Source organism: Daucus carota, chromosome 8 (assembly GCF_001625215.2).
Source record: "Daucus carota subsp. sativus chromosome 8, DH1 v3.0, whole genome shotgun sequence".
Taxonomy (NCBI): domain Eukaryota; kingdom Viridiplantae; phylum Streptophyta; class Magnoliopsida; order Apiales; family Apiaceae; genus Daucus; species Daucus carota.
The window spans coordinates 21,817,939-21,842,353 of NC_030388.2; the positions used below are offsets into that span (position 1 = coordinate 21,817,939).

Here is a 24,415-nt window from a genome sequence, read left to right on the forward strand (position 1 = left end):
TACTGTAGTATTTGCAAAAATATGGTTGAAATTATTGAAAATAGCAAGGTTCTTAAATTATTCAAATTTTGTTATTAGTATTTTGTTTTTTCAACTCTTTGAAAAATAAATTTTCTAGAAAATTAAAAATATATTTTACCTTTGTAAAATCTAAATAAGGCTTAGCAGATCGTATTATTACAAATGTCATTTTAACAATTAGAATTTAGGTACTGTTTGGGGTTGCTGTTGCAGACAGCAACATCAGCTTTTTGCTGAAAAGCAAGTGAAAAACTGTTTGGTAAATCTAAAAGCAGCTTTTCCGAACTGCAGCTTTTAGCTGAAAAGCTGCTGTTAGAAAAAGCAGGTCCTCCCATGCTTTTGGAAAAAGCTGCTTTTCAGCTTTTGCAGAATGCTGTTATAGATTTCATTATAAAACCTCACCAAAAACATTATTTTTTTTAATATTATAACTCAAAATAAGTAAATATCAAAAAATTACCAAACAGTTATCTGATTTCTACCACATCACTTATTTTACCAGCACTTTTTCTGACAACACAGCAATTTTTAACAGCACTGCCAAACAGACCCTAACCCGATTTGAGATGAGGTCCGTTTTAGGCTATACAAACAATTTTCACAATAAATTCTCTAAGACTCATTATTGTTGACATCCCTTCACAATAATTGTGCAGAAAAAAAATATCAATTTAAATTGAATGTATTCAAAATAAAGTTACTGCACAAATCATAATTATAAATTTTACCAATTTCATCCATTAAAAAATATTTATTTTTGAAGAAAAAATATTTAATTACTTGAAAGGTCTGTTTTAAGTTGTCAAGTTGCAAATAGTTAATTACCAAAGTTGAAATGATAATTTGTTTTAATACATTACGACACTGCAAATATTTGGTTGAAATTAATTAAAATCGTAGGATTCTTTATTTTTAGGTCACGATGTCTAGTCTTTTCAACTATAAAAATTTAAAACATATAGCAAATGATAACTCGTCCTTAATAGTTAATACATGTAGTGTTGTAAATGTAAATGTAAATGTATGACCGAAATTATTAAAAATAATAAAATTCTTGAAGTTATTTAAAATTTTGACACTAATATATAGTTTTTTCAACTCTAAAATATAACATGTCATACCGCCACAAATATTTAGATGTGAGTAGACATCTTGTTTTTTTCATCATCAATAACTCTTGGATGGTGTGTTTTGACTAGTGCATGTTAATCTGAAACTATGTACTCCCTCCGTCCCCCTCAATTGTTGGAGGGGGACACGGAGACCAAGACAATGTATGAAAAATGATAAAGTTAGATGAAAAGTGGGTAAAGTGGTGGGACCTATCAATATTTAATAATAGATTTGAGATAGTGGAGGAAAGTAGTGGGTGTAATAGTAGTTTTTATTATTAAATATGAGATAGTGGGGGAAGATAGTGGGTGTAATAATGAGAAAAACTTACTATTTATGGTAATGTAAAGAAATGAGAGGGACATCCCAAAATAGTACTCCCTCCGTCCCCCTCAATTGTTTACATTGGAGGGGGACACGGAGACCAAGACAATGTATGAAAAATGAGTAAAGTTAGATGAAAAGTGGGTGAAGTGGTGGGACCTACCAATATTTAATAATAGATTTGAGATAGTGGAGGAAAATAGTGGGTGTAATAGTAGTTTTTATTGTTAAATATGAGATAGCAGAGGAAGATAGTGGGTGTAATGATGAGAAAAACTTACTATTTATAGTAATGTAAAGAAATGAGAGGGACATCCCAAAATAGTAACTGTAAACAAATGAGAGGGACAGAGGGAGTAACTGTAAACAAATGAGAGGGACAGAGGAAGTATATTATTAGATATAATAATTTTTTATGACATTAACTTGAAAATATGTTATTACAAATGATCAAAACACTTAAACAAATATTATAAGAAAACCGAAGATGCTACCATTCACGATTATCGTATCATAATCAAAATTATCGTTATCATATCATAACCAAAATCACCCAGAGTACAGCAATGATACTAACCAAACTATGAATAAATCTCTAAACTTCTCGGCTCCATCTTCTTTCGTTTCTTGGAAATCAGTCTACCATCTAGTTCTTTTAGTAGTTCTTTTACTGTTGTTTTATAAACTCCCGATGTTTGCTGCAAATACACCCTCTCATTATACAAATGACAGATTATTTCAAGATGCTTGCCTTCGGGCTCGTTATCATGCCGCACCAAATAACTATGTATCCTCCTGCAAAGTTATTATGCGAACATTAGTAAAACTATATACATCAGAAAATTGCATAAAATTGAATAAATATTTTCATTTACACCAGCAAAATCATAGACATAATGCCTCTGATTAAGGGTTGTTCGAGTTTCAAGAAGTGAAAAGTCGAGCCCTCGAACCAGAATCGCAAACATCATTTTTGTGTGAAATTACAGAACTGCTCGACACTGATGGCACGATAAATATAACAAGTGTTAAAAGAATTGCGAAATTTAAGAAAGAGCTCTGAAATGTGTATGTATTTATATAGCAAAGAGCTGTGAAATGTGTATGCATTTATATAATACAAAATAACAACGAAAAAAAATAATTAGAATATATACAATGAGGTTGGCTATAATGGTCCTGCAAGACATTATATAAAATTTACTATACTTGTAAGGAATTTTATTTTGATGATACTTATTATATTGATTGGCTATATCTTAAAAATAGTCCGTGTTCTTATCATTTCAAGTTGTTATTATTAAAATATATTATTTTAATATGATAATAGATGATGTAATATCTGTTACAGACATGTAACTAACAGAAGAAATATATGATTTTAATATGGTATAGATAATGTGACATTTGTCGCAGATTTATAGTTATTCAGCAAATATACTCATGCATATAGTCTTTGACTAAAATTATAAATAAAGGGAGTGTAGCGTTGGAATGGAATGTTCCAAAGGATTATGTATGAAATTTTTTAATACAATAAATCTTGGCGTACATACTAATTCACTACTAACTCACCACCTAGTTAAACACGTGACCCACTTTCTCACTTGTTTCACATTCAGTTATCATTTTTCCTCTATTTTAATAACTTCTTATTTTTAGTGTCAGCCAAATTTTCACTTTCAACTTCATCTAAAAGAATTCTCCTATAAATTTTTGACTTTACAAAATATTTATCGACGGTAATATAATTATATTTTAGTATATAATATATAATTTATGTAAAATTATATTTTGTCTTTCATGATTAAAAATTAAATTTATCTTGTATCGCGTGTCAAAAATTATTTTCAAAATTTAATATTATTTAACTAGAAAAATATATGTACACTTTTATTAATAAAAATATCTGATAAATAAATTACTTAAATAGTGAAAGAAGGAAAAATCAGCTACATGCCTACAGCTAGGCTTGTAAACGGATCGGATTTGGATCGGATCTACCTAAATCCATATCCTAATCCATTTTATTTTATCGCATTCGGATCGGATCAGGAGTGGAATATTTTACAGGTCAATCCATCTGATCCATTCGGATCCACTAAAAATTATGAAATATATTTTTTCACCGTGTACAATGTTTTAACCTTCCATACAGGAAAAAAGTAATATTTTGTGGAATTATCTTGTATACTGTTTTTTCAATCTTATTTTCAAAAATACTACCTTTTCCAATCTTATTTTCAAAAGTACTACCTTCTCTAAAATATTTTCAAAAATACTATTTTTTTTGAAAATATTTTCCAAAAATACGGTGGTTGCATATGCAACCATATATGCAACTACAATTCCTGATTTCAAGTTCCAGTTTTCAAATGTCATTTTCGACCTCATCTTTGGACTTCATATATATATATATATATATATATATATATATATATATATATATATATATATATATATATTGCGGAGGATCCTAATCTTAACCCCTATTAAGGTGTTTCAAAAGAGCAGATATGGGGAATACGGGGTGAGCCATATTTGGATTTCTCGCAGCTATCCAATCAAGACTTTCAATGTTTGAATCGAAGGTTCATAGTGTAAGACTTTTTTAATTTTATTAATTGTTAGAATTTTTCTCTAATAAAGCATTAATTTTATAGAAAAATATTAAGAATCTCATCGAAAACTTACAGCAGCTTGCCAAACGAAGGCTAAGAGAAAAAAGAACAAAGGTATGACTGGCATAAGATCTACGATTGGATTCAAAAAAGCGTAGGCCTCGGGCAATTTGGCGAAGAAAAGACTACTCGAATAAAAGGCAGAATTAAGACAGATGCAGATCAAACTAAAGATATTAAGCATAACAGACGTTTTGTTCTTGGAGATAATTGCATTTTGATTGAGTTATATATATATATATGAAGTCCAAAGATGAGGTCGAAAATGACATTTGAAAACTGGAACTTGAAATCAGGAATTGTAGTTGCATATATGGTTGCATATGGTTGTATTCAGTTGCATATGGTTGCATTCAGTTGATTCCATTGTAATCTAATGGCCCCGCCAGGGCACACCATACATCCGTTGTAACTTACAGTTTTCAGTTGCATTTAGTTGCATATGAGGTTGCATTCAGTTGATTCTATGCAATCTAATGGCCCCGCCAGGGGCACCCATACATCAGTTGCAACTTACAGTTTTCAGTTGCATTTAGTTGCATATGAGGTTGCATGCAACCTCATATGCAACGGAAAACTGTAAGTTGCAACTGATGTATGGGTACCCCTGGCGGGGCCATTAAATTACAATTGAGTCAACTGCATACAACCTCATATGCAACCATATATGCAACTGAATTCCTGATTTCAAGTTTCAGTTTTCAAACGTCATTTTCGACCTCATATTTGGAATTCATATATATATATATATATATATATATATATATATATATATTTTTTTTTTCTTGGTGATTTTAGCCAAGTGGGGGAAAGTTTCTTTCAAGAATAAAGCTAATTTCCTATAATCACGGGAGAGCAAGAGCAACTCCAACTCGTTGGTAAAAAATAGTTGCATATTAAAAATAGGGGTGGCAATCGTTTTGTTTCGTATACTTTCGTTTCGTGTTTCGTGTACTCGAAGGTTAAACCCGTATCCGCCCGTTATTAATTTCGTGTACCTAATTTGAAACCCGTATCCGATCCGAATCGTTTCGTGTATACTTCGTGTACTTTTCGTGTATATTATATATAAAAATATTAATATATTTTTTAATCAAAAAATGGATTTAATATATATATTTTCCTTTATAAATTTATTAAATGTGAATGATATATTTATACTTGTATACAATTCTCTATAAATTTGTTAATGTATCTACAATATATATCCACACATACATATAAATATATTCTTTGCTTCCACATGAAAGATAATTTGCAAATGAATTATCGGAAAGTTGTTCTACAGTGTGCAAACATGTGTATTTTTCATCATTTATGCATTTCCCAAATACAACAAAGGTATTATTAGTACAATGCTTTCAGTCTTGGTCGCTGGCCGTCTTTTGCTTCTTCCACTTGTAAGCAGCTTCTAAAATCTTCATATTTGGGGCTTGTGTTTCTTCAGGGAAGATGTAGTCGATGTACTCCTCGTAACTGCAGTATTCAAGTAATCAACATTTTATGGTCAGCAATAAGCAACTTAAACTTAAGTATCACAACCTACAAGCCGAGCAGAAGCACCAACAATTCTTTAAAGTTTATTAAGGCAAAGGACTAAGGTAAAATAAAATATTATTTATAAATATGACTAATGCCCTCAAGCCCCGACCCCCATTATAAAATCTTTCAAGGAGGTTTCACCTGTTCTGTGTTCCTAATTATTATGTACGCAAACTGCAGCAACTAAAGATATATACTAAAAAACGTTACTTACCCAGCAGGACCATCATCGGTGTCGATAAGCCTCCTCTTCTTGAGTTTTTTGGGCATCTTTGCACGCACCAAACTTACATCCCCAAGCTCGCCAATACTGCTCTCCAGGTTTAACCATTCTTCTAGTAACATGGCTCTTTCCTCTTTCAGGTCAGGAGCAGATGTCCTGAAGTAGTTGATAGCACTCTCAAAAACCTCTGATGCAACAAACAGAAAAAGTTAGCATCTACTAGTTAAATAAAAGATTCTTTACAAATGATTATACTACAATAATAATAGAACAATGTCAAATATTATACTTCTGGCATTCTGGAGGCACTGAAGCTGCTGTGCACCAAGGGACTGCTTTGTTTCTTCTTCAGGCAATTCAGGATCCTGATCCTCTAACATAGCAGATGCCTCAAATTTTGCGAAGCTAATCCACACCTTCAAGTGTTTTGTACGCTCAAGAAGTCTCTCATAAAGTCGTCTCGTTTTTTCAAATTCGCCCTCAGATATCTCAAAGTCAATGTATGCCTGTTTTTATATGAAAAATGTTAAGATACAAATACCACAAAAAGAAAAACGAATGCTAAGATACAAAAGCTGAGGAGAAACAAATCTGTTGTATATTTGTAAAGATCATAGACATATCCAGATCATGTTTGAGATTACTATTGTATCAGAAAAAAGTTTGCAAGAAACAATATATTATTCTGATCAAAGGACAAGAAAATTTAGATGACTCAAAATTTATAGAAGATGCCTTCACAAGTCAAGTGTGATAAAGTAAACAACTAATCATACTTGTCATTTATAGATACTCCTCAAATAACTCTACATATGAAAACTAGCACATTTACAAGCATTTTCATGAAGAAAATGTAACCATGTAGGACAAACAAACCAAAATTCAAAATCAAATCCCCAAAAAGACATCTGATATAAATCAATATTAAAATATCTAACAGGTAAATTCTGTTGTTAGTTACCTTCCATAACAATTCTGGCATATCCAGTGCAGGTTGAGCAATTGCCAGCTCAAAAATGGCTCTAGCTCTGTCTGTTTCACTTAAAGATCTTTCCAACTCCGCAAACTTACTCCAAGCATAGCAATTTTCTGGTGACCACTGCAAGTACTTTTCATACAGCTTTCTGCATCGGTCTATTTTGCCGAGTTGAAGCTCAATTTCAATGTACTTCTTAAATATCTATTTTAAAGAAGCATGTGGTTAGACATTGAGCTTAACAATACAAAGAAAAATAATCAAATCAGCAATTAACCTCTATAATAATAATACCTTGTCCTTAGGGGCCATCCCAATAGCTTGTCCAAGTATCGACCGAGCACCTTTGAGATTTAATTGCCTTATCTCGAACTGGGCAGCCAGCAACCAGACTTTTGCAAAGGAAAACTGATTATGAGGAATCAACTTTATACACTCCCTGCTCAACACATAAGTAATTTAGAATACTTTTCTTTCCGACTAATGAACATGCTGATATGAAGTTAGGTGATTAATATCAAGAGCAGTAATGGAAAGCGCTGAATCAGAAAATTATTCCATTGATCAAAATTTCTCACTTTTAATTAAACAAAGATGAAAGTACAGTAATGATGACTCATAAAATTTCCCTTTTACACTATTTTGTCACTAAAATGTTTAACTTTCTAATGTTCCTTAAAATCTCTCTCCTAACAGTCTTGAATATATGCAGTGCCTATTTTCCAGTGTACAGTTCGCGTCATGTTAAACAAGAATAACAATACGGATACAAATTCTTATCCCAAGAGGCCAAGAGGATCAGAACAAGTCACATAAGAGAGATATAGTTGGACAAGAGATTAGTAAAATGTTGGCACTTGAAAAGATTGGGTGCTGATATAGATATATATGGAAATGGCCATTTACTTATCGAGGGGGAGGTAGCATAAATCCTTTGACACATATAACACATTTCAACATCAAGTTAGTCAACGATTACTAATTGTTTGGAAATAACAGATGATTATGAAGTACTGATATTTACAAGTGCCAACGACTAATGGCTATTTAGCAAATAAATGAAAACATGCAGAAACAGAACAATGGATGTCACCAATGGTACAAGAAGCATTAATGAAAAACAAGGAGATTGAACTTCTACCTTTATTTATGGAGTTCAACAAATTGATCATGTATAGAAAAAAGAAGTGAGATTTTACAGTAGCAAAAGTAACTTATAAGGGATCGTAGCTCAAAATATCTATCACATAACCTAACAACCCCTTAAATAACACAGGAGATGCCAAACTTGTCTTCAGCTAGTTGAGCAAGCCAAAAATCTTACAAATCCCATAACCGGTCGCAGTATAGTCACTCTATGAAATTCTAGAAAGTATCTCTTCTTAAAACTAAAATCGAGATTGCTTAAAAGTCAAATTTGAGTCCAAGAATAATGTTGCAGACACGGGACCTAAGGGGTAATATATAGAAATAGGACCTCATTAAGGGGGGAAATTATCAGAAAACGGAAACAAGATTCTTAGAGCAATCCCTAGCTACTTGGTTCCTAAGTTAAAATATAAGGAATTTGGAACAGGAACTTGCTCCAACAGCCTGTTAGTGACACCTTATAAGTTGTGGGCTCCCATACCTTCCTTATTTTTAAGAGCTCATAGTCATCCCTCATTATTATTTTTGTAAATAAAGTATTCATTTCCCTCCAATTTTAATATTTTTTTCCTCTCCTTTTCATTTAACATTATAATATTGGTGAGAAGGATATTTAAGGAGTGTTGTTGGAGGTGATAAACCTTGTAATGTCCTATATCAATAGGAGCCTGTTTGTTTATATTATTTATAAAGAATGCACTAGGAGAGACTCTTGGAGTTGCTGATTGAACCTATTTCAAGAAGGTTCCTTCCGGTAAGATACTGCTTTTTATCTATGAAACTATCTAGCATAATTTTTATTTATATTTAAAAAAGAACCAACTTCTCAAGATATGAAAAGTTAGTTACTAGCTTTTAAATAACTAGACAAGATACATTTAAAAAAAAATCTAACATAAGTTCATTAAACTGATATAGCTTATTGACACAGATATATTACCTATAAACATCTCTGGTTCGCTCCACGTCCTGTGCATCAAGTTCCTCATACAAGGCATAATTAATCCTGAATGCAAGAAAAACCAATATTGATCAGTAAACTAAATCCACTATATTTATCACTAAACCATTATCAAAAGCATCATACTTACCAAAGGTATATATACCGCTGCCAATAACGCTTCTCTTCAGCCGGAGGAATATTAGCAATGGCGCGTTCATAGACCTCCCTAATCCTGTCCTTGTTCCCAACACTCTCCTCCAACCTAATATAATCAAACCAAGAATCATAATTCAACGGATTCTTCCTCACTTCATCCTCATACTGAAACCTCCTCTTCCCAACAATCGCATCCTCAATCCCTTCCCTATCACCATACTGCTTCTCAAATGCCACAAACTTCCTATACAAATCCTCCGCCCTTCCTTTGGGTATATGATCAAGCGCATACTTATATATAAACCTTGCCCTCTCCGTCTCCTTACACCTCTCCTCAAACTCTGCAAAAGCAACAAACAAACTCTCCGCCTCCTCATCATCCGCCAACTTATCAACCGCCCGCTCATAAACACTCCTCGCCTTCCCAATCTCCCCATTCTTCATCTCAAACTTAGCAAACCTAATCCACGCATTCACCTTCGGCCTACACTCTACAAACCTCTCGAAAATCCCCCTCGCTCTCCCTATCTCATTATACCTCAACTCAAACTTAATATAACTCAACCACGCCTGCGTATCCGGCTCCCAACTCATCCACCTCTCAAAAATCTGCCTCGCGCCTGCCACATTCCCCAACATCTCCTCCATATGAATATACTTATACCACAACTGATCAACTCTCGGCAACAACGTAATCGCCCTATCCCAAACATTCCTAGCATGATTAATAAACTTATTCTTCATCTCCACATCAGCATACTTGAGCCACATTGTATGATCTCTATAATCGACATCCAACGCTCGCTCCCAAACCGACCGCGCTCGGTTAAAATCCTTCTGAGACTCCTCCCACTTGGCATACTTGACCCACACGCTCTTATTCCACCGCACTCGCCTAATCAAATCCTCGAATTCCTTGCGCTTTCGGAGACGATAATCGGAGAGCTCGGTTGAGTCTGTGATCTTCTGTTTGGGCGGTCGGATCTCCGCTTCTTGCCGCTCGCGAGCTTCTCGGAGGATTTGCTCGGCGGTGATTTGGATCGGCGCCGGAGTCTTGTTTTTGACTCTCGTTGGGCGCGGGAGCTTCACCTCCGTCTCTTTGCGCGTGAGGTAGCCGAGAGAAGGGTCCGAATCTTTCGCGGACGCCATTGATGGTGGTGATAATGCAGATTTGTGTGTATAATCTGTGTGTATAGACTGGAATTGAAGATAGAGAGAATAAGGGTTAGGGTTTGTAAATAAGAGTCGGGGGTTACTGTTTGTTCGTTTAGTCGTTTGTATTTATATTTTATCCGTTCCTAAAACAAACTACAAAATAAATTTTTATTTTTCTTTAATTTTGAATTTTTAAAAAAAAAAACGAAAAATTGGTACTTCACTAACCTTCTCCCTCTTTTTTTTTTCTAAAATGCATTTTAACTATCATTAAATATAATATTCACTTCTCTTGCACTTCTCTCTCCAATTTTCTTTCTTTTTTTTTTTTAACGTAGGAACCCGCAGCTCACGCAATAGCCTGCATAATCACAAATTCTGAGTCGAACCTGTGACCAAGAGGATACATTCTGCTCCCTTCGGGAGTCGAACCTGTGACCAAGAGGATACATGTCGCGACAGGCTCTGATCCAGGAGGCATAATCACAAATTCTGCTCCCTTCGGGAGTCGAACCTGTGACCAAGAGGATACATGTCCTCTCTTTAACCAGCTGAACCAACCCTTGCGGGCCTCTCCAGTTTTCTTTAAATAATAAAACATAATTAGGGAGCAAATATAAAGACTATGATTAAAGTTATCATTGTATTCATGATTTCGACATGTGTATACTCGTCACCTCTTATATAAATTATCATTCTTTAACAGTGAAAATTATAACATTTTTTAAATATATTCAATATTTTTATACCGAATAAGCGAAATAATTATTTATTCATTCATTTTACGTGTTCCACGAAAAAAATCTCAACATACTAAAATCTTGTTATAGTTTTGACCGCTTAATATTCATTAAACGGTCAAAAATGATAATTTATACAAAATCTCAGCATATACATGGTGGAGACACAATTTCTATGATATGATTTTGTGTTTATATATATTTCTACTTTTACATATGAGAATAATAAATTCGTTGCTTAACAAATTTTAATTACTAAATTGTAATATTATTTATCTTTGCCCACTTACACGATATACAATAATATTTTGAGCAATTTGTCGTTCTAAGAGTCCAATTTAATTCTTAAATGGCCACTGATTTGAAAATTATATAATTTTTTAATGAGAAATTCGGAATTTGTTATTTTGATCATTAGCTTTAAACACACAAGTTAAAATATAAAATTTAGAGTTAAGTAAAAAAAGGGATTTGATCGATTTCAGTTGTATGACATTATTTTACTAAAGGACAAAATACACGTCACATGTAACGCTATATTTTAGTTAATTCTTAAATTTATTTCATATCATTTAATTTCTAACATGAATTCATGATGGATCAAAATAGACAAAAATGAGTCAAAAAGATTCAAAATGTAATGTCAAAACATACCGGCTGATACATTATACAATTATCTAAAATTTTAGATAACAAAATACAATTACCCCGAACCAGATGAATGCGTCTTACAGTTACCTCCGAGAAAAATACTGCTAGATTGAGGTGTTACCAGAGCTGAAGCTTCTAACTGAGGCAAATTACACAGTTTTTAACATAGAGGAGAGATACAAGTGAGGGGCCATTCATGTAAAAACCATAAAAATTAGGGATCGCAGTTTTACCCGACCCGATGGATACCCGATCTGTTCCGACCCGATTGGGTCTACCCGAACCCGATTTTTTTGGATCTGGATCCGGATCTGGATCTTATTTTTAGACCCGAAAGAGTTTGGATCTGGATCTGGATCTCAGGTATTCCGAACCGAGACCCGACCCGAAACCCGAAACCCGATTTAAACCCGATCCGAACCCGAAACCCGATAAAACCCGATACAAAATATTATATATATATATATATATATATATATATATATATATATTTATGTATATTATGTGTTTAATGTAAAGTATACATATTGAAATATTATGAATTATTAGGTATGAATATTAACATTTTACTTAATTTTATATGCCCAATATAGAATTATTATTCATTTCATCAATATTTTTCTCAGTTATTGTGCATTAAAAAATCTAAATATAATAAAAATATAAAATATAAATGATAAGTTGAATGATTGTATACAATTAAGTTAACATGTTTCACGTGTTTATTGTATTAGACGAAACTTGTAAAACCCTTTTTTATGTTCCTAAATTTTAAAAAAATCAATCATCACATTTTTTTTATAGATATATATAATTTTTATTTTTATCTAATTTTATTTTTTAAATACCCGAATTAGACCCGAACCCGAACCCGAACCGAAACCCGAAAAAACCCGACGGATCGGATCTGGATCTTCATTTTCCAGACCCGGACCCGAACCCGAACCGACCCGAAATATAATGGATCGGATCTGGATCTTAAGAAACCCGATCCGACCCGACCCGTTGCCATCCCTAATAAAAATCAAGACCTAAAGCACACTGAAGGGAAATTAAACCCAGATACCAACATAATAAATACTGATGGTTATACAGTAGTTCTGATGAATAATAATCTAGTTAATGATTTCTCATCGAAACCTTATTGGCATATGAATACTGCAACTACATGCAAGGCGGATAAAAAATGTAGGTATACATGGGGTGACTATCAACACGGGCATGAACAATGCTTCTAATTTCCTCAGTAATTTGAAAAAACTCCGGGCAAAAATGCTTCCCCCTTAAGTTAAGCTTTACTTTCTTTGCTTGCTGCTTAAAAAGTGTTCACAAGGACCAAGGTTCAAACTATAATCAGCACTGTCCCTTGATTTCAATCAGATATTCTCATCTCAACTTTAAGTACGTCCTTCACTACCTCGTATGTCACAAATGCAATTGCAATTGATGGGACCACCTACATAGAGATAATAGCATCAGCAAAGTTCGTTTCACAGCAAGCATGCTTTTAGAACAAGAAACTATAGCCTCCCGGTGTAAAGTTATAAAAAGAAAGGAATTGTGAGGTATAACCATTTTAGGGGTGGGGTAACTAGAAAGTTTAGGAAATATTGTCCCACAAAAATTTTATACACTTCAAACTAAAATATATATAGCCATTCTCTTTCTCGGTGCTAACTCTTGAAGGAATGCTAAATTTAAGCCAGTGGCATTTAAGATTACAAGCAAGAAGAACAGAATTTAATAAGTAACAAATGTTTAAAGTATACACCTTGTCTACAGTAAATAGCATGGATATAAAATGATTAGATGTTTATTCAATCTAAATACTGACCTTCACGGAGTTGGGAACCAACCCTTTGTATAAAGCTCTAAACCCTTCGTGACGGACTGTTTTCCTAAACGCATCAACCATACCAGTATATTCAAGCCGAGCTTGGCTCTTCCCGTCACCGGTAACAACTGCAGATGCATCTTTCCAGCCCACCATCTGCATTCTTCTACGGATAACATCAAGAGGATAGGCAACCGTCTGGCCAACAGTTCCAGCTGCAGCACCACATGCAAGCTTTGTTGCAACACCCAACTCAGTGTCTTCAACCAATCCAAATGGTCTGGATTTGACCAACCAGTCTTTTAGTGATTCATACACAGCAAAGTTGAGTCCCACATAAGGTACCTACAAACACCAACACCAACATCTTCAGGCTTTTTAAAACAAACAAGTTCACTTGAAGTTTGGAAGTTCAAATAATAGTTTGTTAGAAAATAAATCTTTACAGCTTATCCAAAACTAAGGCAACTTCAGAACAATTTATCGCATGCCTTACATGTTCATGACAGATTATGCCAAAAAGGATGGCCTCAATTTATCATTTAACTAAATGTAATGTGTAAAGACTAAAGTACTAACCATAAACTCATGATAAGTATAATGCTATAATCAATTGAGAAAACATTATACTATTCACTTAATTTAAACATGTAAACTATATATACTTGGCTCAAAAGGGCACAGTATACTGTCTATAATCAATTAAGAAAACATATAGACTATTCACCAAATTTTGAGGTAATTTAATTTCCATCAAAGATCAAACTATCCTTGCTCTCTCACAATTATATACTGTATTAGACATGGAATAGAAATCATAGCTCAATATGTAAATTGCATACACATTCCCTTGGACTCCCAAGTTTATGCCCCTTTATTTCTCTGATTGTTAGACATACTATACTAAAATACTGATGCAAACACTACTAAACTACCAAACAGGAAAGATATGCTGAGACAGTATTATGTTAATCAGCGGTGGAATACTTAGATGCAGGAGAATATTTATCTGCAGTGACTTCTTATTTATTAAACCCATGTTTAACACGAATATGAAAATGCTGACACAAGCAACTCTTCATAGAGGAGGAAACACATTATCTTAATAGGCAAAACACAAGAATTCTAAGCAGAGACATTAACACTGAAAGTATTTAAAGCATAAACTAAAGTGCACTGTCAGAAGTTCAAACAATCTAAATATAATAAGACAACAAAAGATCCAGATCATTTAATACTTACAACTCCAATGACAGAGGGAAGCCATCCTTTGTACAATGCACGGGGTCCTTCTTCACGAAGAACTGTAGCAAGAGCATGAGCAATTCCTCTGTACTGGCTTGGAGAGCTCCCTGACTGCAAAAGCAAGCACAAGAGGTGAACTCCTTGCTCTAATTTAGAGCATACCTGATTTGGCACAGACCATTGGCCAGCGCCGGCCTAAATTTAAATAATTATTTAAAATTTAGCAAACAACTGTAAAGTATACCTGGACTGTTAGCCGACCTCGTACCAGGTCCATCGGGTAGGTCGCTGACATAGCAATTATTCCAGCACAAGCTCCCGCTCCAAGGCGTAGAACAGGAGTGAGTTCAGCATCCTCTGCAAGTTAACAGTTTGAAATACCATAACTACTGTATTAATAAATTGCTTGGTTCTAAAGACAGTCTTCCATGCTAGTTCACTTTAGAATTATTACCCAAATATATGCTCCTCAAGATATAGAATTTAGTATTGTAAACATTGTCTACAGATTTGTTTCAATAGATCTTAGTTCATCTTAGTTCAGCTAACACAAATATACATGCACTAGTTTTGAACTTTGTTCCTCGTAAATTTTTCTTAAATAAGTTTTTAATATTTAACAGCTATGTACTACTTTTCTTCATTCGGTTATTGTTTGTAGGGTCCTCAATGTGTAGGAAGCAACACTCCAGTTCCCGCTCTGCATACATATTTCTAGCTCCAACCCCTTCCATATTTCTTGGAAGATAATAGATACTTTTATTAATCCTTGCTTCTACCTTGAGAAATGCAATTTTTTTCCCCACACTTTACTACCTTCTGTTTTACTGTAAAACTCATAAAGCTTCCATGCCTTGCTTTTTTAGTCAAAACTAAAACGTAAATATATGTGAAAATATTTTCTTAGAACTAATATTGCTTGATCAATAAAAATATGTAAGAAAATCCGAAAATAAATAAAATTTGATGATGGACATAAAAGGGAGATCTTTCCCAAAGGGCTCTTAGCCTAGTGGTATCGACCTCATCCTCTTTGGTAGAACTAAAGATATTGCAAACAATGAAAATAATAAACTAACCAAATATAAACACTTCAAATGTAATTTGTTGACCTCTAGGTATGCAGATGGAATGTAACTTTTATAGATAACTAGGAGGAAGGAAAACAATGATCCTACCATTTCCAGTTTGTCGCCTATAGAGCCACAATATTCCCCTGTCAAAGTCAGAAACCTAAAAGTTAATATTTTTGACATATAGCCTACCCCTAAAATGCTCTCTACTAAAGGCTGCTACACATTATCATGCATTAGATTTCATAACTCTACTATAAGTAACTTAATACGAACATGAATAACCCGTTTAGATATTAATTTACTTAGCACCTACGGATGATAGATTGTAACCAGTGCATGTACTTTGAATTTAATGTATTATTATAGGAAAGGCCCAAACACTTGATGATGAAGGAAATCTAATCTAATTTTACAAGGGTGCCTAAGAATTCCAGACTAGGTTGATCTGATGCACTATTACATTTTCTTTCTTTCATGTTCCAGTAATTTATTATATTTCAGTAAAAAATGTTGATGCAAACTAAACCTACATGAAAAAATAAAAATTCACATTTATGTGCATGCTTGCACACACAAATTGACAATTCTCTCCAAAGATGATTGAAACACATAATTTTGACTCCATAGGCAGAATATGTGCTTATTTCGGGGTACTGAGCCCAACTGCTTGTAAAGAAATTTTCCAACTTGGATTCAAAATTTTCATTCAACACCCTATAATATTAAAATAATTGAAACATCCCAGCAAGTTATTTCTCCTCTATAGTCTATATAGCTGTATTATGTAGTAGCGTTCTCTTCTCTAAATGTAGCAAACAAACTATAACCAGTTTATTATCGTGGTGTAGTAAATCTATATGAGGAAAACTCTGCTTAACTGGCAAACAATTTCACATAAGAGGTGCCATCAGTAAGACCCTAAAAACTTTTTATATCTTATTTTACAAAAGAAAATATCAAATACAAATAATATAATGTAAATACGTGCAAATTAACTTATTTGTTATGATTAAAAAAGGGATTTGATATCTTCTAGCTATCAAATTCATTAGCATGATATACAAAAACCATACTTGGAAGCTTCCTCGTAGCTATAGAACTTTACGGCTGAATTTGGTACAATGCGAGCACAATTAGTGCCATTGCCTTTGAACAATCCTCGAAAACCCTCAGTTCTCCATATATATTTCAAACCCTGGACAGTTCCATTGTATTTTATGCTATGTGGGTTTTGAACCTGCAGTAATACCAAATATATTAACTTAATTTTCATAAAGAAACAAATGGCACCAGTGTAAATTCCAGTATGGTCACAAGTAGCATGAATAGGATGTATCAAGGCAACAAGCTTATTACGTAATTGTTTTAAACTGTCCTAGTAATATAAACTCAAAAAGACGTCACACGGTCACGCCCGCGATGATGAATCATGTGGTTTTTTTGAGAAACTGAGACTGAGACTTGTACTGACAGAAATGATGATAGTGGAAGGAAGCCGTGGAGGGTAGTTGTTGAATATTTTAACGTTCATGATAAAATTAACGAACAAAATTATAGAAGGCAAGGAGCATAAGAAAATAGTCTGGTGGGAGGTCATGGTTTTTTTGAGAACCTGAGACAGGAATGGTGATGGTGGAAGGACTCAGTGCAAAATAGCTGTTGACATACTTAACATTCGTGATAAAATCAAGAATCAAAACTATTGAAAAAAGAGGAGCATAATGGCGGGATGGAGTGATGACAGGTGAAGAAACCATAGTTGGCATTTGAAATGATAACATGATTGTTACATAGATGTAGTTATTATTGTCCCCTTGTTTTGTTAATGTGATTGTAACATAAAGAAACATAGGATGACTGCTGTCTACTAGATATGATTCTGACAAGAAAAGAGTTAAGCAAACATAAGTGAAACCACAATGGATTATATTAATTACAACTGGCTATAAAATGCACTTTTAATTTCCCATATTTTGGCGAAAATATTACATATAATCTATATACAACATGTTTGTCCAGAACCTGGTTGATCTGTATAACTCGCTCAAATCATTCTGTCCTAGCTAATATGCGAGTTCAAAATCTGTTCGCTTACCTAAATGCATTGATACTATAATAATAACGGTTCATGGTTGATTGATGGTACAACGGGCGCAATGAAATTGGACAAAAGATTACATATTCATAAAATAATCTGCTTTCTCGTTTAAAATCTCCCTATGGCACCACTATATTTTATTTATATTGGATTATCACCATGGCATGCTTTCTTCTGGTAGTAGTTGGGACAAAAGGTAATAAAACAAGGTAAGCAATCTTGAACATACTGAAAGAACCAATAGAATTACATGATTTATGACTAGAGACCCTGACTAATTTACTGTAGTATTGCTCACAATTTATAATCAACAACCTACTCAAATAAAGAAAATAGAAACAATCAATACAGAGTTGTATAGCCACTTAAACACCTGCTGACAAGTTATTAGCATTATTCTCATGTCAGGGTAAAATCAATAACAAAAAAAGATTCTGATGCATTGGTATAACTAGAAGCAATTACTAATGCAGATTATTTAGGGTAAGTAAATGAGTTCATTTCTCCTGGAACTAATTGTAACTTATGCTCGGGATGCAGTGATTACAAGGAAAGATCCATATTAAGATCATAGCTTCTCTACAAACAACTGGTCAAATAATTACCCTTGAATACACATAAGACTAAAGAACTCTTTTAAGAAATATTGAAGTTTCCATCCTAGTTTTGGAGACCATAGTACTGTGTAGCTTAGGTGCATTGTCAACCACTTATCAGTTTCTGCTTCATTTGGTAACCAGTAGCAAGGTAAAAAAAAGTGCAAAATTGACGTTTCCGTAGAACAGCTTACAAACATGCATTTCCATATACATGACAAACATGAAAAAACTGTATACTCAAACATTGCATTCCATAGACGAGACAAACATAAAAAACTGTATACTACTTAGATACCAGACAGTTATGATTTGTGGAGCACATATCGTTTCGAAAAATTAGTTAAAAGCAGAGTGCAGGTTGAAATGACATCATAAACCAATAGTCCAGACAATTACCTGGAGCAAAATTTTCAAGCGTTCTAGTGGAGCAACAGCAGTGCGAGACCTGCAATAGGAGGGGGGGGGGGGGGGGGATAACACCATTTAGCATATAGGATTACAGCAAATTTAAATAATTTAATCCATTATTTTACTAGATAGTATCTTCAATGTCCCCTAAGCTTTGGATTGGATACAGTTACGAATTTACAGAAACGTAGAAAATACAAGGGTTCCTAGGGAATGAAAAATACAGTACAAAACAAACAATCTTTAGTACTTTATCTTCTAAGAAATATTATGTTATAAATTATAATCATCAAAGGTTAAGTCTTTTGCTTTATATATTGACTACAAATTTACAAGGCCTCTCCATTCAATAACATATACACGTAATCCATCATTGTATTCATTTCTTATAAATCCAATACAAACATGATAACCGAACCTCATCTAATACAGTGAACAAAACACAACAGATACGACATAGCAAACAGAAATGTGTTTCCATAGTTATATTATCTACATGAGCTTGTCCATCAATCTAAAAAAGAAAAAGAGATTATGGCAAAAAGAAAAAAGAAAAAAAGAAAAAGAGATTGCCTTCTCTATTTCTCTCTCTCTCACACAAGTGGTAGAGAATTCATCGAAACAGATACAAAACATGAAACAAATACGCATGTCTATAACTCTACATACATTCACTATCCATCATTTCATCATTTCCAACAAATTCGACCACAAACACAGCACACAAACCACACCATATCACTCAAACAGCACACACACACAACTAATACACAATTCATCATAATAAAAACGAAATCAATAAGCATTTCAATCATTCAACAACAAGTATATATCACAAAACAAAACAACTAACGGAATCAAAAACGACGAGATCAAATACTAACACGCCTCCGGCGACACCGCCGGCGAGCAGAGATTTCGTAATCGTAAGCCACGCGATCCCCGCCGGCGCCTTCACTCCTTCGCTCGCAATCTTCGCTTCCTCCGCCAGATTCACGATCCTCGACACCGCCGTCTCGCTGCTCTTCACATCCTCCGACGCCATTCCTCACCGGAAACCTACCGGAATATCACAATTCTCCGGCGAAATCGATGGGAAAAAAGAGAGCTTTATGAGGAATCTGTTGTGTGCGTGTAATATATGTATAGGTGTGTGTATAGAAAGCAGTAGTATGGGGAAGTGTGATGATTTGGCGGCTTCACCAAACGGATATAAATTGGTTGGATTAATATACAACTAAATTTAGGGCAGGGTACTTAATTAAACTAATCATTTTATTTTATTTATTATTTGCAATTTCATATCTTAATTTTTTGATAATTTTCAATATTGACCTCAAGTTATGTTTTGTCTATGGGATAAACTTTTTGTTTGATTAAGCTCGGGATCATTGTTCTTATCTATTTAAAGATTAGATAAGCGTCTACGATTAAAAGATTTATAAGCTTTTTTAATAATTTTTTTTTTGAAATTAGCTTTTTTAATTATTGATTACCTCTTCAAAAATTTGGGCGGTTTTCTATTTTCGCATGATCTGCTGGCATAGACTGTGCATGTAATTCTACTTATAATTTAGGTAATATTTTTTATTTATGTTTTTGATATAGGCTGAACCTTTTTTTAAAAGAAAATTTTATTCGAGCTTATATAAAATATATGTCGCAATCGCACCAATTGAAAGTTGTGGATATATGATACCTGAGGTCCACAGCTTTATTTTGGGGTTTCCTGATAAGCACACGCTGACCTTTTGATCTCATTAACCAAAATATCAAGTTTTTTTTTTTTTTTTGAAAGCAAAATATCAAGTTTTATTATTCAAGAGGACGTTAATATAGAAAAATCGAGAAAGTAAAAGTTGCAGAATTTTAACGAGTAATTAAAGAATGTTTTGATTTAGATTTTTTTTCGTAAACTTCAAATTTTCAGATTTAACGAACTATTAATTTTCTTTAAAGAATTTATTGATAAGATGTATCAAAATGTGTACCTAACCGACATGATGTTGATACACATGTTAAATTTCAAAAATTATGATTTGTGATATTGAGTTGAATTTAGGGGATAAACTATTTTTAAATAAAATACTAAAAGAATACTATATGATAACAAACATTCTTTACCTAACTTAAATGAAAGATATACAATGTTGAATCGGAATCAAAACTATATTAGAACATAAGATAAATTGAAGTATTCTGCAAAGAAAATTAAAATGAATATTGCTTCGAAAAAAAGCAAGCTCCGTCAAAAAAACGAATCAATATTTCTCGAATAAGAGCATCTCCAACGGTGATGGCTATAATCGTTGGCTAAATTGGACCTGTAAGACATTATGTAATTTTGCTTCAATGGTACTGGATATATTGGTTGACTATAATTTAAAAAATAGTATGTTATTAATATTTTAAATTGTTAAAATAGAATATATCAGTTCAATATGGTAATAAATGATGTACCATCTTGCTACAGATTTTCTTACAGACTTGTAGAGGTTCGACAAATTTAGCCATCCATAGGAGGTTGGCTAAATTTATAGACAACAGCTGATCATGGTTGGAGTTGAGTTTTTGGAGCTATTGGCCAAATCTTTTTATTTTAAGTATGCCAACTCATTTTTTAACCAAGGGCTTTAGATGGTTGGAGATGCTCTAATAATATTTAATTGAATTATGTGCCTGAGCAAAGTTTGAATAATTAAGACACTTCTAAAAAAAAGTGTACATAATTCTATAGTCTAGCCCTAATTATCTCTAGAGTCTAGCATCTCTCTCGTCGTAGTCGCCTGGGGCTTCCATCGGTTTTCACCGGTGGAAAGCCCCAAATCAGTTAATTGTTTTGTTTTCTTTATAGTTTTCGAATAATACTTCTTCTCTGAGAACTTAGATCGAAAACCATCGAAGATTTCGCTGTTTCTCTTCCAAATGGGTGGGTTTTCAGTCCGATTTCTCTTATTTTTGTGGTTCTGTTCCAGATTTATTCTCGGGAAGATTCTTAGATCTAAAACCATCGGAGATTTTGCTGTCTTTCTTCTCTGCTTCAATCAGGTGGATTTTCAGTCTGATTTCTCTTGTTTTTGTGGCTTCGCTCCAGATCTAAGGTTGTTTTTCTCTCTCTCGTGAGAGATCTAAGGTTGTTTTTCTCTCTCTCGTGATAGTTTTGTTTTCGCTTCTTCATTGTAAGCGGGTGTCTTGGTTTGATGATGAAAGTTTGCATGGAATCGCAGTTCTGGTCGATAGCTCTATTAGGGCATGATGAAGAGGGTACCGATGATTCAACGAGGATGCATGAAGCGGGTATTTGTATTTGTATATACTTTATCTTCAAAATATCGTTTAACCGTCTCTTCATGAGAACATGCGATTGCAATTTCCAGTTTGTTCGACTAGATGCCGTATGATTTTCTATTATTAGATTAACACCTTTGTTTAAAAAAAAAATTGAATAATTAAGAATAAGTTTTCGACATTGAACAAGATGTGAGGTAATTGAAATAAAATTTAGCAACTTATAAGGGATTTGAAGTAGGGTTCATTTTTTTTTATAAATGAAGAGTTATCCTCAGCGATAAATTGACTCGAGGTGCGGAATAAAATCTTTCCCCGCAAACTTCAAAGGGGTAGCAAATATCTTCGACATCAAAATCCATTTGAATCATCGTGAATAAACGAGCAGCTCCAAATATCAAAGTTTTCTTCGAGATATAAGTCAGATAAATTACATTTGATAATATAACCAATACATCTTATTCCAAAAAAAATGTACTAGACAAAATTTATCACATCATACAAGGTACATAGTAAACTTGTGTGAGTGTGGCTCTCTTTGTTATGAATTTTTTTGTTTCTGTTTTAAATGGTTATGCTTGCTTATGTGCGTGTGTTTGTATATATTTAATCATTTCAGTTGGAATTATTATAATTTCAGTATTATTAAATTAAATTACAAATGTCATTTTATTATGAACAAAATATAATAAAATAAAATGGATCAACAAAATATGATCAATGAATTTAATATCAAATGACTTCATCCACTTTTTTCCAAAACCCATTTCAAGGTGACATGAAATGAGCTCAAAGAAACATGAGAACAGGTCGTTTCAAGATGACATGAAATAGGCTCACAGGGTGTAATTCGGGCCGAGCGAGCCGAGTTTCGAGCTGGGCGTAATTCGAGCTGAAGTTAATCGAGCCGAGTCGAGGCGGCTCATTTAACTAATCGAGCATAAATCCCTGCCCGAACTCGACTCATTTAATTTCACGAGTCGAGTCGAGCCGGCTCGTTTAATTTTACACTTAATCGAGCTTAAAACTCTACCCGAACTCGGCTCGTTTAATTTCACGATTCGAGTTGAGCCGGCTCGTTTAATTAAACGAGCCGGAACTTTTGCCCGAACTCGGCTCGTTTGTTAAACGAACCGAGTCGAGCCTAGTTAAACGAGTTCGAGCCGAGCAAGCTCGCAAGCCGCTCGACTCGAATTAAAGCTCAAGGCTCACAAAAACATGAGAACAGGTCGGAGCACCGTAGTTGCTCAAATCCTGAATTCTCAAAACCCAAATTCTCATTTTTCACACTTTCTTCTCTTCTGGAAACTGAATTTTCAGATTTTTCTTAATAAAAAACACTTTGATAATATTGTTTTTTCCATAATAAAATCATCATCTATTTGAATTTCGTATTCTTATATTATGAAAAATCTTGTACTTAAAAAAATAGAGAATATTAATATATGATGTTTTTTTATGAAGAAAATAATCACTCAACGGATATAAAAGAATGGATGTCGTTAATGTGTTTATATGACATGATAATCATCGTCAAATAACCATACTCCTACAAATGATGATTGTTTTCTAATCATGAGGCATGCCTTTTAATTTAATAATATATTTGGAAAATTTAACTGTTTCAATTGAAACTATTATAACTTTAATATTGTTAAATTAAACTAAAATCAATTATAAACATCATTTTGTTGTCAACAGAATATATTAATATAATAACAAGAATAACGGATCTGAGATATAAGAGAAATAGGCTTTAGCAATGGAGGACTTTAACCACTTTCTTCCTAAACCCATTCCGGGTGACATGAAATGGGCTCACAGACAGGAAAACAGGCCGGAGCACTAAACCCACCTACGCATCCCATATTAAGGCCCACAATCTATCACTCTTTTGTTGAACAGAAAGAAAGGTCTGCATTCCATATGCTCCGAAGTAGTCTAACCGGACTAATATGAGGTACGCGCAAATTGATTCGAAAAAGTAGCGTATACATTTTAAAACAACAAGGGGATTCAATGGCCCGCGTACGTGACCATTCCGTAACACGTAGTCGATAGTTGTAGTAATATTCTTAAACCGAACATCAACAGGTCAAAACAGTGTAAAATACCCCCGTCAGAAAACTTTTTTTTTTGTCATACGTTTTTAACAAGTACTGGGTTGCGTAACAAGGGTGAAAATTGGGTAAA

At 33.7% G+C, this 24,415-nt stretch overlaps 2 protein-coding genes across 2 annotated transcripts; both read right to left on the reverse strand.

Annotated features, from left to right (window-relative positions):
- Window positions 1-5,383: 5,383 nt before the first annotated feature.
- LOC108199742 (uncharacterized) lies at window positions 5,384-10,405 on the reverse strand. Its single transcript, XM_017367695.2, has 7 exons — window positions 9,121-10,405; window positions 8,970-9,035; window positions 7,175-7,319; window positions 6,866-7,084; window positions 6,194-6,410; window positions 5,896-6,091; window positions 5,384-5,615 (listed from the first exon to the last, which is right to left on the reverse strand). The coding sequence occupies exons 1-7, from the start codon at window positions 10,275-10,277 to the stop codon at window positions 5,501-5,503; spliced, it is 2,115 nt and encodes a 704-aa protein (XP_017223184.1). The 5' UTR covers window positions 10,278-10,405; the 3' UTR covers window positions 5,384-5,500.
- Window positions 10,406-12,716: 2,311 nt separating this feature from the next.
- LOC108198352 (mitochondrial adenine nucleotide transporter ADNT1) lies at window positions 12,717-20,148 on the reverse strand. Its single transcript, XM_064083103.1, has 8 exons — window positions 19,819-20,148; window positions 18,923-18,971; window positions 16,903-17,066; window positions 15,932-15,969; window positions 14,998-15,110; window positions 14,751-14,864; window positions 13,509-13,853; window positions 12,717-13,130 (listed from the first exon to the last, which is right to left on the reverse strand). The coding sequence occupies exons 1-8, from the start codon at window positions 19,977-19,979 to the stop codon at window positions 13,047-13,049; spliced, it is 1,068 nt and encodes a 355-aa protein (XP_063939173.1). The 5' UTR covers window positions 19,980-20,148; the 3' UTR covers window positions 12,717-13,046.
- Between the last annotated feature and the right edge of the window lie 4,267 nt (window positions 20,149-24,415).

Bases quoted from the DNA above. Each gene is read 5' to 3' on its own strand.
- LOC108199742 (XM_017367695.2), bottom strand. From the start codon at position 10,277: ATGGCGTCCGCGAAAGATTCGGACCCTTCTCTCGGCTACCTCACGCGC. The intron at 9,036-9,120 runs GTAAGTATGATG...TCTTGCATTCAG, and splicing joins CAGCGGTATATATACCTTTG to GATTAATTATGCCTTGTATG. The intron at 5,616-5,895 runs GTAAGTAACGTT...TGAATACTGCAG, and splicing joins ACCGATGATGGTCCTGCTGG to TTACGAGGAGTACATCGACT.
- LOC108198352 (XM_064083103.1), bottom strand. From the start codon at position 19,979: ATGGCGTCGGAGGATGTGAAGAGCAGCGAGACGGCGGTGTCGAGGATC. The intron at 15,970-16,902 runs GTATGGTTTTTG...TGACTTTGACAG, and splicing joins AGCTACGAGGAAGCTTCCAA to GGGAATATTGTGGCTCTATA. The intron at 14,865-14,997 runs GTATACTTTACA...TTGCTTTTGCAG, and splicing joins GAGGTCGGCTAACAGTCCAG to TCAGGGAGCTCTCCAAGCCA.